Source organism: Magnolia sinica, chromosome 3, assembly GCF_029962835.1.
Source record: "Magnolia sinica isolate HGM2019 chromosome 3, MsV1, whole genome shotgun sequence".
In the NCBI taxonomy this organism is placed as follows: Eukaryota; Viridiplantae; Streptophyta; class Magnoliopsida; order Magnoliales; family Magnoliaceae; genus Magnolia; species Magnolia sinica.
This window is the reverse complement of record NC_080575.1, coordinates 120,432,070-120,451,078: the sequence shown is the minus strand read 5'-3', so window position 1 is coordinate 120,451,078 and position 19,009 is coordinate 120,432,070. Positions and strand designations below refer to the sequence as shown.

The following is a 19,009-nucleotide window of genomic DNA, read 5'->3' as shown; positions in this document are numbered from 1 at the left end:
CAAGGCACCGTATGATGAGTGGACTGGACCAATTGGAAGGCCCAGATAGGTGATGTGAATGCCAATGAGACAGTTCCAACTATGTGCATGGTAACATTGTTAAGGTTCTGGATACACTGCCCACTAGATCATTGCCCTATGTTATTTGTGTTAGCTGTTAGCGCTCTTGAGCAAACCTAATGCTATACCCTGTAAATGCTCCTTTCGCAGGGCACTGATCGGATGGCCACTTGTCCAATCCATTTGCTTTCGGGCAATACATGGTAGCCCTCCAGACCAAAAATCTTGAAGGCCACATGTTTCCCATGTGTAGAATGAGGAAGTTCTATGACTCGAGCTGTCCTTTGTCATCAAAGAGAAATGATTTGTGTTTATAGCAATACAAATACAAAGACTATTTTACAACTGAAGGAGATGGACAGTTTGAAAAGTCTCTACAGCTCCTCTATACAAGCATGAACCAAATCAGCAGAGCGTGTACTCACAATCAAGCAAACGGGAAAGGATCTCCTCGCAGCTTGGTCGTTCATCAGGCTCTGCCCAGCAATCTGACGATGAAGTTAAACAAAAAGTGAGCTCATGAAGCAAAATACTAAACATGCTAAGCGGCTGATAGATGAATGACCTGAAATCAGCTTGCCCAAGGGACCTTCAGGGATCTCCAGTCGTGTCCCTTCATTGGCGACTGCATAAACTACCTGAACAGTAGATAACTAACAAATAAATTCCATTTTGAGCTTTCTCAAGAAATTTGGAAATGATATCATCAACACAATTCACCTACCTGCATTGATGGTACACCTTCCCATGGTCTATTTAATGTGCAAAGCTCCCACATTATCACCCCAAGGCTAAACACATCGCATTTCTCTGTGAAGGGCTCGTTGCGGATGAGTTCGGGAGCCATCGATTCAGGAGTCCCTGCAGATGAGGAATCTCTCATGGGAACATCCGTCATTATTCGTGAGAGCCCGAAATCGCATATCTTGACTGTCCAATGCTTGTTCACGAGGCAGTTTGCGCTTTTCAAATCACGGTGGATTATTTTCATTCGGTGTATGCACATGAGCCCCCTGAATCGCCAAGCAGACAACCATGATCAGTTCAAGTTCTTCAAGTAAAGGCATGTAAAAGCTCGATTCTAATCTCATCTGATTATCTTAGGCATTGTATTTTTGCTCCAAGCACATACAAATGAAATTGATGTAACCAATATTACACTGAATCAGCAGAAGTTCATGATGTTACAGATGATAGTTTGTGTAACTCGTTCAATACATACGATGAATACAGATACGTATACTGTGTTAAGACATGCAGATGCTTCTACTAAGCCAGCCTGTGAAATGCAGATAAGTTAACTGCATACCTGGGTCAGTTCTATTCTAATGGCTCTCTCGCACCCTAATGTGATTCACAACCACCACATCCATCAGGGGACCTGGACCCCTCCCAAGGCATGATGGCCCATCTAAGAAAGGTTCCGGTGCTATCATATTGATGTTTGCCAACATGAGATTCTCCAAGGGGTTGTGATAGAAAGGAAAGCTGCACATGAACAGTCAATAGCATGGCATAGGCAGCTCACTTATCCCTTCTGAGTGGCTGAATCCCAAAGCCTTCACTATAATATTTTGTTGCCAATCAAAGCCAACCTACTGTTTGTTAGCCTCTCCCCTTGAAACCAAAGGTGTAGGGATTGAGATTGGCAGGCATATATAAAAACAAAAGGAAAAAGATGCACACAAGCATTAGGATTGAGCTTTACTTAAATATTTATCAATGTGTTTATCATAAGTTGCCAACTCACCCCTTTCCCTCCCCTACCTGTTATCTACCCCAGTAAAAATGCCTTAATTTGAAGCTGTTTGGCAGAAAGCAGGATAATGCAATATTTCTCCCTTCCACCAAAATATTAAAATGCATTTTGTACCTCCTAGCAAACAGCAATAATATTGCAATAGTGGGCAATAATACTAGGAAAATATGGCTTTAACGACACGGTCTATTCCATGACCAAGCATATTTAAATATGGAATGGTTGAAACCTTTGAAAATATCGGTGGTATCCAACCAACCAATCAAATGCTAAACTGAGGCTTGTTAATTTCTGTTTCAACAACCATTAGTTCAATAGCACCCATGAGATTCTTAACGGTGTTTTGAAGACAGGACATCGAGATTGATTTGACAGTTCCATTTAGAAGCTGCTAATAAAGAATGGGAGGCTGCACCAGATTTACCAGAGAAATGAATGCCAAAACACTAGGCATTGTATGTGGCATTCCCATTAGACTAAGACAAAATGCAAAACATTACAAAGCGCACAAATATCAAATTAGCATTCATCATCATCATCTAAGCCTTATCCCAACTAATTGGGGAAGATTGTCAGGATTCATGATAAAAGCTGTGGCCAAGATATCAAATTAGCATTGAGAGGGGGAAAAAAAAAAAAAACTTTCATCAGCGCAGTTGGACCCACCTGCATATATCACGAAGCATCTTTAATCTCCTGCGCCAGCTGAGTTTCTTCTTCTGGCCACTCATATGAATCAAATAATACAAGGACCCCATCTCCATGTACTCAGTAACCATTGATAGGTGAGGAGGCTTTGTACATGCACCAAGGAATAAAATGACTGCAAGAAACAATCCCCAATAATCTTATAGCCAAAACCATCATGTGCAACAATCTTTACAAGGGACGAATTTGAAAAAAGTAAATATAAAAATAGTAACTGTAAGAAAAGTAAGTACCATTTGGATGTCGAAGGCGGCTGGAAGGAAGCAAAAGAAGTGCCAAGTTAGAGTCAAAGAATAAAGGAAAATGATGCTGGGCTAGCTTCTCTGAAAATCATTAAGAAGATACCTTAGAATAGAGATTTCATTGCAGAAATCTTCCATATTTTCAGCTGTTAAATCTTGCTCTAGAAAATTTTTGATGGCAACGTCAGTCCCATTCCATATCCCACGGAAAACTTCTCCGAAAGACCCTAAAAGTGAATGAAGTACAAGAGAAGTCAACTTAAGAAATCACTATGTCAATATGCGCCAACATATGCCACTGTGCTATTTGGTGCACGCTAGTGACTACACCAGGAATTTTTTTAAAAAAATTCTAAAATCTGAATTTTTTTATAGGAAATAGAGAATTTTTTTCCTTTTGTCAAACAACAAATCTGAAAATAGATCATAAATTTCTAGGAAATCTTGTTGAAAAGCTAACAAAGAAAACAATGTTTCCTTTCCCAAAATTTCCTTGAAATAAGGTTTCCCAATAAACACTTTCTTTTCCAATGCTTTTCATGAATCCAAACAGGCCCTAAGGCTTCATTTGGCTCGGGCCTCCCAAAAAACAATCATGATTTTTGGGATTTCCACTCTTAGTAGAACCAAAGAATTCATGAACCAATACTCATGCGGATGATACAAAATAGTGATTTGTTTCCAATGCAACACAAAAGAGCCCATTTTTGCGATTTTTGGCATCAGTATTGAAATTCCAAAATCGCAAGTAAATTTTCTCTACTTCTGAAATGGCAAAGACATCTTAAAAGAGCTTTGAGCGGAAATCTGAAAGCATGGGTAGTCAAAGGTTATAAACATTTATAATTCACAATGACCATTTCAAAGGTCATAAACATTTATAATTCACAATGACCATGTCAAAGGTTATAAACATTTATAATTCACAATGACCTATACAGTTTTCAATTGGCTGGGCTTTGCCAGTTAGGTTTCTGGGCCTGGGCCACTTAGGGCCGATGTTGAGTTGCCATGTCAGGCCAGAGGGCCAAACCAAAGCCTAAAATTCAAGCCTGTTTATTAATAGGGCTGAGCCCAGGTGTTGAAACAACCATCAACCCTTCCTAAACCCCTGCCTGGCCCAGCTGTTTGGGGTTTCCAAGGGCATTTTGATAATACATCAGATATATTATATAATTCACATATTTCGTCACTTTGTGTATGTTGGAACAAAACTGGGTGAACAGGCCAGTTTGGATTGGGCTCAGCCTAGGGCCGGAGATGATCATCTCAGGTTGGTCTATATTGGCTCATCAGGGGCCCAGGCCAGCTCAGGCTTAGGTTTTATTTTGCAGGCCGGGCTTGGGCAGACTTCAGCCAGCCTCAGGCTCAGCCAACTGAGAAACATAATTACCTAGATAAACCCTATCACCTGGGTAACTCAAATGACATGATATGCAAAATATGGCATTGATTTTGTGCAACATGTCATTCAAGCAAACATCAACTGTAGGAAATATAATATTGATTTACTTGTATTTCCAGGATTTTATATTAGACTATAAGGAATTAGAAGTTACAAAATTATCTATGGACAAAGGTCATTCCTCAAATTACAAAGAAACCAAGGAGGCCCCTACAGTGAGTGACCCCCGCGTCACTCCAGAACAAGCTAACATGTAGGCTACAACATTAGCTCCTCTTGGAATCAAATTAGAGATCATTGAGTATGAAATCATAAATTATTAGGCGATCTACTGCAATTCCAAGAAGCAGGGTGCAGGGTACTCTAAACCTCAGGTTCTAAGGACATGAGTAGGACAAGAATCCATTGAGTGTCAAAATATTCCCTGATGACACTATTAATGAATGTGCAATGAAAAAGGATTTTTTTTATTTTTTTTTTTTGAAAAAAAGAAGAAGATAAACAAGTAGAGCATGTAGCCCAATAGGTGTTATTCATTCTAGATAGTATCTAACAGGTCTGGAGCAATGCAATCAAATCAGCTTCTTCTGAGTTGGCAGGGCTGTGGAAAATTGCTCAAGTCAAATCGAGCCTCGTAACGAAGGAGTCAAATTTGTGTTGTTTCCGGAAGTTCAGAGGAAAGCAAATAAAGTTGACGATGATCTTGCAAAAAAGGGAGTGACGAGAGGGCCACTTGTTATCAGTACCTCGGACTCTCTTGCCTGTATGTCGTTTTGCTTTTTTCCTATTCAGTTTTCATAAAGTTTCAGTTCTTGCAAGAAAATAACTAATGGTCAAGAGCATCAGCCTTGGGGGTGGGGGAGAAGAGGGTTATCCTGTTTTAGAGAGGAAAAACGATATCACTGAGCCATATAACTTATGTTATGCCCATTTAATTCATCTGAGTAGTTTTATTTTATTTTTCCTCGAACACAAAGAAACATAAGGCATCCATGCATTGGTATATGATTTTAGGTTCGATGAAGATTAGGACATCTCAGTACATCCAACTGAGGGAAAGGATCCCGTATGAAGACTTAACAAAGTCCTTTCAACTGGATAGTGGGCCCCTGCACACAAGGGCCGTTGGATAACACCCAGATCCATAGCTCAAGTGGTAGACTGAGTGAAAGATACCTCGTTTCAACAATGAGGTCTTGGCATCGATTCCCTAGTGGGGGTGGCTTGACAGTGGGTGTACTAACAAGCTAACAAAAAAAAAAGGGCCATTGGATAGGGATGCAACCACAGATTGTACTCAATGTTGTCAAATTGCATAAAATCGCATAAGCCATCAGCGTAGGCTGATCGCTTATGCCATCGCATTATCACATAAGCGATCGCTCAGGCTGATGGTTTTTTTTTTTTAAATTAAAAAAAATCAAAAATGATTAAAAATAGAAGGAAAACAAAAACTATGTATAATTACTACAAGTGATTGGATTGAGTTTATTTACCTATTTCATTGTAGTTTGACTCATCTATATGTTGAGTTATATTATATTATATATAACAAAACCAATTTAAATAACCAACAAGTTACACTAAGAAAGAATTGATAATTGAAAACTACAAGTATACAAATTGTATTGATAACTTGAATCTTAATGAGTTGATGCATACAATACAAGTTACAAGTTACAACTTATTACAATCTACGAGAAACTTGAATGTTGACCATTATGCCATGGCATACTAAGGTATGCCATGATTATGTGATTATGTCATCGCATAATCGTGGCATACATTAGTATGCCATGGCATACTTCCTACATGGCATAAGCACTCTGAGCTTAGTATGCCATGATTATGTGATATGCCATCGCATAATCATGGCATACTTCCTGCATGGCATATGTGACCATGGCATAAGCGATCTGAGCCATGGTATGCGCATATGTGATCACGTATGACAACATTGATTGTACTAGACCCAAATATCACCCTAATCAAATGATCCCTGCCATTTTGAGAACAAATTCAGCATAATAGTTTATTTATCAAGCCCTTGATCAGATGGCAATGACCACAAGATCAAGGATTGCATTTATAGAGAAAATCCAAGGCAGACTCCCATCCAATGGTCCATAATTAGAGCCCCATATCCAATGCAAAGGGCTTGTTATAAAATATAGTTTGAAGTATCCACACCTGACCATTCCGCTTTTACCATTTATTTGATAAAAGCCTCGATCTCATGGCCATTGACATATGATAAAGGGCTTGATAAATAAAACATAAGAGAATTTTACATTACATTTGGTTCAGGCCATGAGGAAAAGAATCCGCAATCCTTTAACTGTTTTATAGATTTTTCAAATTTTTGAAAAGGAATTTGTGGACATGAAAGAACACTTTCTTTCCAATACAACACAAACGAACCCCATTTTGCAATTTTTCGAAATTCTACAAAGAACAGAATTTTCAAGACCACAAATTATCTCTCCACTTCCAATATAGCCATGAGCCAGCCTTAACTTCTTTTTTTTCTTTTCCTTATTCCTTAATTTATTTATTTTTTGTTAACAGCCACAAAAGATCTACAATTAAGTAGGTAACTCAGATGCTCCGATGTAGATTAGAATTTATTTGGTGATTATTGATTTCTTTTTCTTCCTTCTTGCTACAATTTCTACATCATGCGTCCATGAAACATGAATCTTTAGCCGCAAAAATAAGAAAAGAATTAATGAACTTGCACTGTGCTTTGTAATGCAAATCTGTAGTAAAATACAACAGCAGTTACTTTCGAAATAAAATAAAAAAGAGCACTTGAACTTTCCAAGGCAATCAGACAATTGGCATGGCTGCAACATGATAAGAAACACCAAAACAAACAGCTAGACAAGGCCTCAAAAAGATTAGATCCCTACCATGCTGAAAGTATGGAGAAAAAATCCAAAGCAGAGAAAGTGCCTTACCGATCCCAACACGAGTGCCAATTGTCAATTCTGAGAAATCAATATGCCATTCTTCAAAAGGTAACAAAGGCTTATTTAGGAACGATGAGGATTGGAGCACTTTATTCCATCTTGAGACCATATCAGCACCTCCTAGAAAGTTTGAAGGCCCACATTTCCCAGAATCCTCGCCCCTAAACTCATGAGGGGATGAAGGTAATGATACTGCCTTTTGGTTCGAATTTATTTGCTTCCTGGAAAGATTGTATGCAGATCTTGCATTGGATATTTCATCACGGCCATCAAGATGGAAATTGGATGCCTGAAAGATAAACATGAAATATCTGATAAAGATAAACATGAAATATGATCAGAAGTGCACAATGATGACTAACTGCAGGGAAATCATACGATGCAGCTCTATATGTTCTGTCAAAAGATAAAGTGCAAACAAATCTGAATCAGATAGACCAACCAGACTGAGAAAGCAGGCAAAGAAGGCAAAACACGGAAGGAAAGCCCCTCAACTAATTCAGTATTATATACAGTTCCTCTTCCATGAGGAAATACATCTTATAGGCTTATAGCAATATAGAATCATTCTGCATATGAAAACATTTTTCTTGTTCAGTTTTCTTCCTAGAACATAGCAAATCCGATTACAGGAGGAAGAAAAATGTATGCACAGTTACAGCATGCATACACTGATATCACTCGCACCTTTATAACAATAGAACCAAATGCAAATTTCCAGGCATTAACCCATTTCCAACACAATTTGAATGTGAACTGACCTTGAGGATTGAGGTTACCAAAAAAAAAAAAAAAAATTTAAGGGGGGACAACAAAGGCTTGCACGGGGAACTTGAAGGCTGCCATCCAGAAGTGTTGATCACCCGAACAGGGCCCCTGCTACGGTGGGCAAATTATCCAACATCCTTTTTTCCCCTTGAAAAAACCAGCCAATCAGTCACTGGAATTCCCAAAGCTCCCTAGAACCTCACAATGGCAGGAGAATACAAAAGGGTAGTTAAACACTTCTAGAAAAGATTTTTTTTGCCTGGTCTAGAAAAGGAAAAAAAAAAGAGCACATCAATCGGCAAAATTAAGGATTAAAGTGTTAAAGGGATAGACGAGTGTGACTGAGGGTCGATTGTGACCATATCCAAGCCTTAGAAAGTCCAAAAATATTTGTGAAGAGCTCATTGAGTTTTTCAAGTGCCTGGCAACTTTTCGGCAGATATCACCAGGTTTTTCAAAAGCCGAGTCTCACCAAGTTGACTTGACTTCTACTTGCGGAGTAGTTGAATAAGTTTAGACTTGTAGTCAACATTCATTGGAAAATTCCACTGTAGAAGTTCTAACAGTTCAGAGAAGAAACTTCAACGACTAAGAGAGCTCAATAACAATTAATGGACAGATTTGAGAGGAAATCAAGTACGGTCCTGAACAGCAGTTAATAGGCAGTGTCTAGAAGAAAATAATTACTTTCCTGAACAGCCAATGCAATAAGCCAAGCAATGGTAACTCAACAGAGAGTAAAAAAGTTAGCTTCAATTACTAGGGGGCATACATACATTTTCATGTGGATCTGTGTAATTGTTCTTGTTGTCCGTAGAAAAAGAACCTGATCGATCATCACCTTGTTCCTTCACAAGGCGGTTTTGTTTGAGTGTTTCATTCATTGCTCGCACAGCCCTGCGTCCAAATTCAATTAGCATAACAAGTGCATGGGATATACTAAAGCATAAAATATAATCAATAACCTTAAACATGGCTAGAGCATAATAGTAGAAGAGGCATTATTAAATGAGCGAAATCTGAAGTCCAAGGATCAAAGGATAGGTAAAATCCTGCAACGACATAATGGAAAGCCAACAATAACTTTTCACTGAGAATCCAGTATCATAAATAAAAGGAACAAAGGAAAAAACAGAGAATGATACTCAACTCCATGCAAGGATACATAAAAAGGTGCAAACATCAACAATAAACACAGCAGCTTTGAAAATTTGTATAGAATTCCTAAAACATCTCTATTGATCAGGACAAGGTCTGAGCAGAAAAGATGCGGCAGAACAATTTTTGTGGGCTTTAATAAAGCCACAATTGAACCTTTAGAACATGCCCTGGTGTCTATTTTGGGAACAAGTAGTCACTAGGCATCGAACTTAACAAGAACTACATTTGGGTGAAATTATCTTCACAACAAAACTTGATTCTTGTCATTCTCTTTAGGGATCTGATTTCGGTAGCAGGATTTGTATAGTTGTCAATTTCCTGATTTTATAACTTGGCAGTTTTAAACTTGGGTTCAATTGTTTAAGATCCTGCTTTCTCATGGATAGGATTTCCTATTTCTTCATGTCTCTATTTCAGCTACAATCAGTTTCTAATTTTATTCAGAAATAGTCCTTTTTAGCTTACTTCCTAATTTGGTTAGGAATTAGCAGTCGGTTTTATTAATTATTACAAGGGTAAGAAGCAAGTAATTGCAAATCTAATTTTTTTAATAGAATTCTTTCTTCTTCTTCTTTTCATATGTGACCATGGCACTTCAGAAAATTTTCCTTCACCACAACACAAAATGTATCAAATAAAAGTAAATCTCCAACCTACATAAAAATAAGATATATGTCTAAGTGATAGAGAGGTACAACAGAAAATAGCACCATACAGAGAGAATAAATAAAATAACCACGAAGGATTACAGTCCTACAGAATAGACATCACTAGTGCTAAAGTGGGCACTGACCTCACAATATCGTCACCAATCTCTGGGGTAATACTAATGCTTCGTCGTCTTATTCTGCGAGAATCTGATGTTGACGCACCATCCGACCTGTAATTATGTTGGTATATAACTAAATTAATCTATAGCTACACTAATGTATATCATAAATTGTTTTACGAAAAAAAAAAAAAAAATTTGAGGAAAGGAATTTGGAAAAAAGATTTGATTGGAAATAAATGACATACGTGCATGATGAGTCACCCAAAATATACACAAATAAATAAATAAAACCCAAGCGTGCATCAATTGCTGCAGAACAATAAACCAACTAAACGACATTCAGATCTCTCTCAAAGAACGAAGAAACTCTCTGCTAAAATGGGCTGACAATGGCTCTGTATCAAATGTTGTTCAACTGCATCACTTTTCATATAATGTATGTATGCTTGGATATAGATAAAAATATGGAAAATGCTAATATGCCCACTTTTTGGAGGACATTCCCAAAGCTTTTAAAGGGTTGTTTGGAAGCTCAAATTGGTTTGAATTGAAACCGATTTCCACGGATATGGTGTTTTCCTATGTTTGTACTATAACTATAAACATAGTTGAAATTCATCGTATATAATGCCTTTCCCCAGAAAACAAGTGAATTCATTTCTCCCAAAAGAAAGAAAGAAAGGAAAAAAAAAAAACGTAATCCCCAGTTCCACATGCATTTCCTCTCGTTACTGGGGGCACCAACCTGCCAAAGGGCCCTTTTGGGTTTTGCATACTAAAAAGAACTGCTATGAGAACAATGACAAAGGCAAAACAAAGCCCAAGCACACACGCAAGAGGCAGAACTGTTCTTCAAAGCCCAAGCACGCGCGCGCAAATATGTATGTAATGTATGTATAGTTATTTTTTATGAATATATCTATAATATTTCATCATCTTTCAAAAAAGTAGTTATTTGACCACCTGTGCTTGGGCAAAGTGATGAAAAATTAGAAGGTAACACCTAACATGAGTGGAGCAGAATTGTAGAGGTAAGAATCTTGAGATGAATGGAAACATTAGAAAGGATAGAATTATGATGAGGTCATCTAGAGCAGCTTAGGTGTAATTTCAATAAGATATGTTTTCCTTTAATTGATATTCAATAAGATAAAATGACGGAGAGTAAATTATGATGGTTTCTGCCATGTGCAACAAAGGCCAAAGACGGCTCAGGTAAGGACAAAACGGAGATGAGGGAACGACCCATGGTGTGCCATAACGGCTGTTACGGGGCCATAAAGGTTGTTGGCTACAGCCACATGTTACAGGGTCATAATGACCAGTACAGCACGTTACGCCACCCCCGTAAAGGCTGTAATGGCTGCATAACAGACCATTACGGAGCTGCTACAGGTTTTTCATTTTTTATTTTTTATTTTTTTAAAAGGTAACAGTGGTGGCCATTACAGCCACCATTACCATTACAAAATACCTTGAAACAACCAAAATAGACTTGGAATGATGTGTTCAAAGGGTTAAAAAGGCTAATTCACCATTCAAAAATAAAGATATGAAGGCCATTTCACCTACCACGGATAAGGCCTTAGGATGATTAGTGAAACAGGATTCATAAAGTGGGTGAAAATAGCTAGGACAAGGCTAAGATGGCGATGGTGGTGGATACAATCATCATCAAGCATCATCTTAGTCGTCCTAGCAGTTAGGAGTTGGCTTTTAAATGGTAGATCAACAAAAATTCTAAGAAAGCCGGCCACCAAACATCAACCTTCTTTTACCTGAGCTCTTGGAACCAATAACAGTAGAGGCTGACAATGACACCACTCAAATGCCAGCACGGACCCACCAACTATTGCCCCCCAACCCCACTATTACGCACAAGCACAGATTGCAAACAAACAAAATAGCATCATGGAAGGGTAATTTCCAAGCATGACAAAATCTGTGTATGTGGTACTTTCTAGATAATTTACCATGGTTTAATGATAATAGTCCTGCACTCTTGCTTTAAGTACGATGGTGAAGCAGTCTACAATAAAGCTGATAACCAATAGAGAGGATGTGATTGATGACGAAATCTGCATAAATGCATGCCTATTGCTCTTAGTCCTCATCTTTTTTACATTACCACAATGTCACCTTTATGAGATTTAAGTGTTCTCATAATAGAATGCTGGCCTATTTTCTTTTTCGTTTCTTTTTTTTTTCTTTTTCCTTTTCTTTTTTTTTTTCTTTTTTTTTTTAAATTTTATTGAATGCCAATGATAAACTTTATAAGCACCCAACAAAAGGGAGACAAAAGAGTGGCTAAAAAGAGATGACGAGGAATTACCTCATATCACCCATAGCTATGGGGATGAGTGGTCCCCCAAATTTCCACAATATATTCCCATTTACAACCTTTTAAGTTAGTATTCCCTAGATCTAGAAACACACTCTACCTTTGCTCTTTAGAAGATCACTTTTACATACTCCGATCTATTACTAAATATTCTACTGTTTCACTCTCTCAATATTGACCATAGACCAAACAACATAGCTAATCGCCATAATATTTCCTTTCCTTTTTCCAAGAATACCAATTTCCAAGCATGAACAACACCTTCAAGCTTTTTCAGAACTTATTAAACGACAATCACTCTAAAAACATGGGATAGAAGGAAGTATAAACTCAAACAGCATCGGAGACCACGTATACATTCATAGGATTAAGACATCTAAAGTGAAAGAAACTTTGAGAATGATGAAAACAGGAAAGGCCCTCAAACTAGATGGTATCCCAATAGAGGTTTGGAAGTGTATGGGAGATACTGGGTTATTTTGGTTGACAAAGTTGCTCAACAAAATTGTAAGATCAAAGAAAATGCCAAACGAATCTGCGGTACCTATTTATAAGAATAAATGAGACATATATAGGTGCACCGACTACCATGGGATTAAACCTTTTTTGAGAGATAACAACAAATTTGCTAAAAAGCCTGCAAACATGGAAAAAGAATCGTGGGATTAAACTCATAAGCCATACTATGAAACTTTGGGAAAGAGTGATTAAGGACTAAGTCATGCGACAAATGTATCAGAAAATCAGTTTGGTTTCATCCAATCAAGGTTTATGACTCCATACTGAAGCTATTTTCCTACTTGGACACCTGATGGAAAAATATAGGGAGAGGAACAATCTTCACATGATCCCTATTGAGTACGAGAATGCTCGAACCAATACCTAAAGAGCTAATCTAGTGCGTGTTGGGAAAGAAAGGAGTTTCAAGATGATATATTAACATGATTAAGGATATGAGTAAGGGAGCGGTGACAAAAGTGAGGACCACCAGTGGAGAAATAATGAGTTCACAATTACTATAGGCTTGCACCATGGTGGGCACTGAGCCCATATCCTTTCCTATTGGTCATGGACAAGTTAATGACACGTTTCCAAGAAGGGATCCCAATGTGTATGTTGTTTGCAGATGACATAGTTTTGATTGACAAGACAAGGGAGGGCACAAACACAAAGCCAGATTTATGGAGGGGTACTTAAGAATCTAAAAGATATAAAATTAGTCAGACTAAAACAGAGTATGTGGAGTGCAATTTTCGTAACAATAGAAATGGAAATGAAGATTTAGTTAAGATTGCTGACCAAGAAGTTTCCCAAAATAAGCCCTTTCAATATTTGAAGTCAAATTCGTGTGGAGAATTAAGTAGGATGTTACCCATATAATTCAAGCAGGGTAGAAGAAGTGGAGATATGCCTTGGGAGTTTTATGTGATCACCATGTACTAAAACTGAAAAGAGAATTTTATAAGATAGCTATAAGACCAGCCGTGCTTTATGAGATAGAATGTCTAGCAGTTAAGTCATCTTCATAGGATGAGTGTAACTGAAATGAGGATGTTGAGATGGATGAGAGGCAATACAAGGATGGAATTAGAAATAAATGCTCAAGAGAACTTAGGAGTAGCAGCAATAGGTAATAAGATGAGGAAAAGTAGACTTATATAGTTTGGTCATGTGCAACGAAGACCAAGAACTGCACCAGTTAAAAGTGAGCCAAAAGGGCAAGGGGAAGGGCCCAAAAGGAGGTGGGTGGAGGTAGTAAGAAAAGACTAATGACCTATGGTCTAACTGATGTTATGACCCTTGATGGAGTTGAATGGCTAGACAGGATTCATGTAGCCAACTCCAATTAATTGGGATAAGACTTAGATGGTGGTGATGATGATGATGAAACCAGCATATCATATTTTTTCATTACAAGTAAACCTGCAAGAAAAATTGTATGCATATTCATTTATTATCTCCCTTCTCACTTCCATATCATCAGTAAGGAGTGTAGCCTTTTTCACTTCAAAACCTCAGGGAATCAAATGCCAATGCTTGTCAAAAAGTTGATGCATGTGTTCTGTGCTTCAAATTTTTGAACTGATGACAACAAGCAATAGATACAGATAAGAGAAAAGGTGATAAACACTATGAAATGAGTGATGTAATCCATGCTTATGACGAAGTAGACTATAATACTGAAACAGTGAGTCTTTGTTTAAAAGGAAAACAGCACCTGTCCTACACTGGAAAAGCATCTGCCTTGCAAAAACAACCCAATGCTAAAGACTAGTCATGCAACCAGTTATCGTATTAGCTAAAAAGCAAAGGGGCCATCTGGATGACGTCCCAAAATCATTCTCATGGATTTTTTTAACACAAAGTAACCTGGACAAGACGTCTGCCTCTCCTGAAATTTTGGAGAATTCCAGACTTAACATACATCCATTGCTCATCTGAATAGTGGCCTGGTTTTTGGGTAAAGGTGTGCCCATGGTGAGCCCCTCTGATGAATGGTTCATTTCACACCAGATTTGCAACATTGGAAAGTGCGCATCTATGGTTCATCTGAATAGTGAAGTGGCCTGATTTTTGGTCAAGGTATTAATGGTTGGACCCACCTGATGAATGGCCTGGATCACACCAAATTTGCCACATTGGCAAGTGTGCAGAGAGGCACAAAAAAATCCAGTCACAAGAATGATCTTCACCCCTGAGAAAGCATGAATTTGGGCATTTTACACGCCCTTCCAATTTCAGGCGAGATAGTCGCGATACTGATGTCGTGTCCAATGTACTTTATGGGGGAAAAAGAAAGCCCAAAGAGTGGTTTTGGTTAGGGATCCAAATGCAGAGTAAACAGTTTATACAAGTAGAGATAAAATGTTTGAATAAACTATTCAGTTTGAATTATACACACTTAATTATTTGAACAACAATATTATTTTCAAGAAAGAACCTTGATGTAGCAACCCCATCTGCATATTCTCTAAACGATTGCCTGTCACCACTAAGCATGGACCGTCCACGTGCTCTAAATAAAGGATGCTCTGGACTGCATCAGGAAAAAAGAAAACAATCATGAAACAAATTGTGGAGTACATCACAAATGCAACAACATTTCTTAATAATTTAAACCGACTGAAAACTTGAGTCCATGCTGAATTCTGAACTTCTTATAGTCAGAAGTACACTATCTCAAAGTTCTAATAAATCAATGAATGTTTCTATGCCAAATTACTTAACTCATAAGATAGTTCGCTGTTTGGGTAAGGAGAAACCTTTGGAACCACAAAATTGAATTGTTTATTTAAGTGCTGGTTCCATGGAAGTGTCAATGTGCAGGTGTTTGTATTCTATTGCCTCGAACTAGTGCCTGAACAGCATTAGTTGACCAATCCTGTCATTACCAAATTACCCTTAAAGATGTGTCTTCTGTGGACCTTATTCCAATGATGAAAAATGAACATAACATTGAAGTAAAAGAGCATACAGAACAATATGTTTGAAGGACGTGTAAGGGTAATATTGCCCACCAAACTGCTCAATCACCTGCAAATCAACTTTCTTCATATTGTGTTTCTCACCAAATTGCTCAATCACCTTATTCATTCACAGGAAATCAATTCTGGTAAGAGGGAAAAGGGAAGAAAAGAAGAGGGAAGATGAGAACAAACTCGCTTTCTGATAAGATGTAAGGGCCTGTTTAGGTAGGGGATCCTGCAAAATTAGGATTAAGCCAACTTCTCCGTCAACAATGCAAATCTGACAGGGAGCGAATGGGGCCCACAAAAATTGGGATTACGCTTCAACCCTGGTTTTGTGGGATTTCTGACCTAACACTCATTATTATTATCCTTTGCAGATCAAAAGATTAAGACTATAACTATTAATCCTAAGTTAGATAGACTATCAACTTTCAGCATCCGCTTCTTGGATGTATCTCATGAATTTGGCATGTCACTGTATCATTCCCCTATGCAAAAATGTGTATATGCAAACACTCATGTAAAAACCAATAATTCTAAATGAGACATTCTAGTTGCCTTTAGAGCAGTGTTCGAAATATCATTATCACGTTACGTATCGCACCTTTGGGATACGGATATGTATCGGTTATCACATGGGATATATCGGTTGTATCACATACTGTATCGCTGTTGTTGGAAACATGGGGGAATTGGTCAATTTTTTCAATGAAACTTCAGTGATTGTTAAAAAAGACATCAACACACACTTATAAATCAAAACATTACAAAAAATAAGTGCACTCAATAGGTTTTGTTTGTATGAGGTTCTAATCTATGCGTTGTCTAACTGAATTGATGCAAGTATATTCATATAATTTATAAATGTAAGAAAACGTATGGAAACACAAGCAATACATTCAAAAGCAAAAGAAGAATCACTAGATCAGGTTACATACATGTTTGATTTTATGTTTGGACATAAGGATTGCAATTGATTTGCGAGAAAGTGGAATTTTTTTTTTTCAAATTTTCGCAACTCGACCCATCTCTTCCAAATCTCGAAATTGAAGCTCACAATCCATGATTTTTCATGCAAAACATGAAAAACCATGGATTTGTAATAATTTAACATGATTTACAAAAAAAAAAAAAAAAGGATTGAAAATCGAAAATGCTCAACAAAACGAACATGTGAGATATATCGCACTACTTGTGAGTTTTATATCGCACGGGTGGGATACAAGATATATCGTGGGATATATCGGCCGATATCGTCGATATTTAAAACACTGCTTCAAAGTCTGAAGAGTAATGAATGTCTGACATTTCAATTCAACACTAGAAATAATAGCAAAAAGGAATATCCAACCTAAGAAAAGAAAAAAACGATCAACAGACTAACACTCCCACAAAACCCATGCAAACTTCATAATTATTTGTGCCTGTAGGGTTGAACAAATCATTGTTCTTGATTCAATGTCTTCCACATTGTAAAAATGGTGCCTCATTCAATGTCATAAGCAGAACCAAAAAACAAAGTTACATGCTTCTTTTATATTCTAGCAATGCAGACCACTTTTTGGTTTGACAGTATGCAGACTGGAATTATCATGAAATGACATTGGAGACTAAAATCTAGGCCCTGATCTTCTGCTTAGATAGTATTTATTGGAGTTTCATGCTACATGAAGGTAACTTGTAATTTGTAAAAGGTTCCTGAGTAGTTCCAGTACTTGTTTTTCATCTACAATAAAATAAAAGAATCACTAACTTAAGCAATACTATGAATCATATACGAGCCTGCCAGGAAAAAAAGAAGAGTCATAAAAATTTTCGTTGCCAGATTGAAAAACAAAAAATATCTGCAAAACCATCATTCGTAAGTACAGGTAACTGAACATTGATATCAAATACCTGACCCAGCGTAAAACAGTGAGGTCCAATTTCCATCAGATAATATTCACTACAGAATATGAAGAAAAATCAAGACTTGCAGATAGACACATTCAAAAATAGAACCTTGAACTAGCCGTCCGTTGTTCAGCAACAGCTTTCCTTCGGCTGCGTCGCCAAAAAGCATTTGCAATATTGGGTTCACTATGTGACCAACTCCAACCAAAAACAGAAAACAAAGGTAAGCATTGCTGCAATTGTACTTTAAGACTTAGCAGATTCTAGCTGGTTAAACATTCCAGTATAGAACTGGACATTCCTTTCAATTAACAAAGACAGCTGAAATAGAAAAGGAAACACAGGGTTGAATGTAGAAGATCATTTCTAGGTTAAAGTAGAACACATCAACATAAACCCCTAGCACTACCTTAACTTCCCCTCATTAGAAGCTGTTGGCCGCAACATTACATTTCGAAATGAAGGACCTGATGCATTTGATGATGCTTCAACTCTTCGCTGGTACAGGGATTGAAGGCTCTCATCTTGCTCCATACTGCAGTGTCAGAAATAAAGAAACATAGAACACAAAGAAACAAATATCAAAATGTAGCAGTAGTTCAAACAAAGTACAAAGTAGAAAGATGCAATTCAATTTTCAGGCAATTTACAAGAGTTCAACAAGCCAATTAAAAGAAAAAGATATCAACAAGACAAAGTAAATTCTGATATGACTGCCATTACCAGCCCATTCTCACTTCAAACATCAAAGACAAACCTTCATCAAAAGAGAAATGAATGTAACCAAAACGAGAACTGAAGGTCACCGAACTTCATGGCATTATTAAAAAAGCGAAAATTCATTTCACAATTTCTACTTCGAATCCAAGCATCCCCTTTCAAGTTTGATGCTCAACCTCAACATGCAATTGCCCAAGAGAATAAATTATTTGCAAATTTGAGCAATACAAATGGCAAGAATCCCATCACCAAATTAAAGATCATAAAAGTTAACTTGATTTAAATAATAATTGTTAACATCAAAAAATCCCAACTAAAAAGCATATCAACAGCTTTACAAAAACAAAAAGTTTTTTTTTTTTTTTGAAAGAACAAAAAGTTTGTTTGCCAAAGTCAAAATGGACAAAAACTCGATCTCTGGCGAAACCTTTCCAGAAACTATTTCAAGGAAGAAAATAGCACCAATACAACATCAAAGCATAATTCATTTCAGACAAATAAAACATAGTTTATTCTGCGGCAGAATCCATCATAGCAAAAGCAGGAAAATAGATTTAAAATTTTGAGTTTGAAGTTCTTCAGGTGTGTGTGTGTGTGTGTGTGCACGCGCGCACGCGCACGCTGCTTAGAAATGCAACTTATTCAATTTGTTTTCCTTAGAAAGGTACCTTGTAGACCTAGTGCAGATCAACTTCTCTCTGGGCCATTAGCTAATTTCTCAGTAGCAGGGTACTTGTT

The 19,009-nt window shown here is 37.4% G+C and overlaps 1 protein-coding gene across 5 annotated transcripts in view; it reads right to left on the bottom strand.

Moving 5' to 3' along the window:
• Positions 1-315: 315 nt before the first annotated feature.
• LOC131240993 (probable serine/threonine-protein kinase SIS8) overlaps positions 316-19,009 on the bottom strand; it is a 34,152-nt gene continuing 15,458 nt past the window's right edge. For 3 of the 5 annotated variants that reach the window (XM_058239584.1, XM_058239589.1, XM_058239586.1), the window contains 12 exons: positions 17,961-18,086; positions 17,660-17,749; positions 15,130-15,225; positions 9,869-9,955; positions 8,691-8,811; positions 7,135-7,435; positions 2,873-2,996; positions 2,761-2,780; positions 2,486-2,642; positions 785-1,073; positions 626-698; positions 316-548 (listed from right to left, as the gene is read on the bottom strand). In XM_058239584.1, coding sequence (XP_058095567.1) covers positions 466-548; positions 626-698; positions 785-1,073; positions 2,486-2,642; positions 2,761-2,780; positions 2,873-2,996; positions 7,135-7,435; positions 8,691-8,811; positions 9,869-9,955; positions 15,130-15,225; positions 17,660-17,749; positions 17,961-18,086 — 1,567 coding nt within the window. In that variant the 3' untranslated portion in view covers positions 316-465. The remainder of the gene's footprint in view (positions 549-625; positions 699-784; positions 1,074-2,485; positions 2,643-2,760; positions 2,781-2,872; positions 2,997-7,134; positions 7,436-8,690; positions 8,812-9,868; positions 9,956-15,129; positions 15,226-17,659; positions 17,750-17,960; positions 18,087-19,009) is intronic. The other 2 variants (XM_058239587.1, XM_058239588.1) reach the window with 2 other exon arrangements.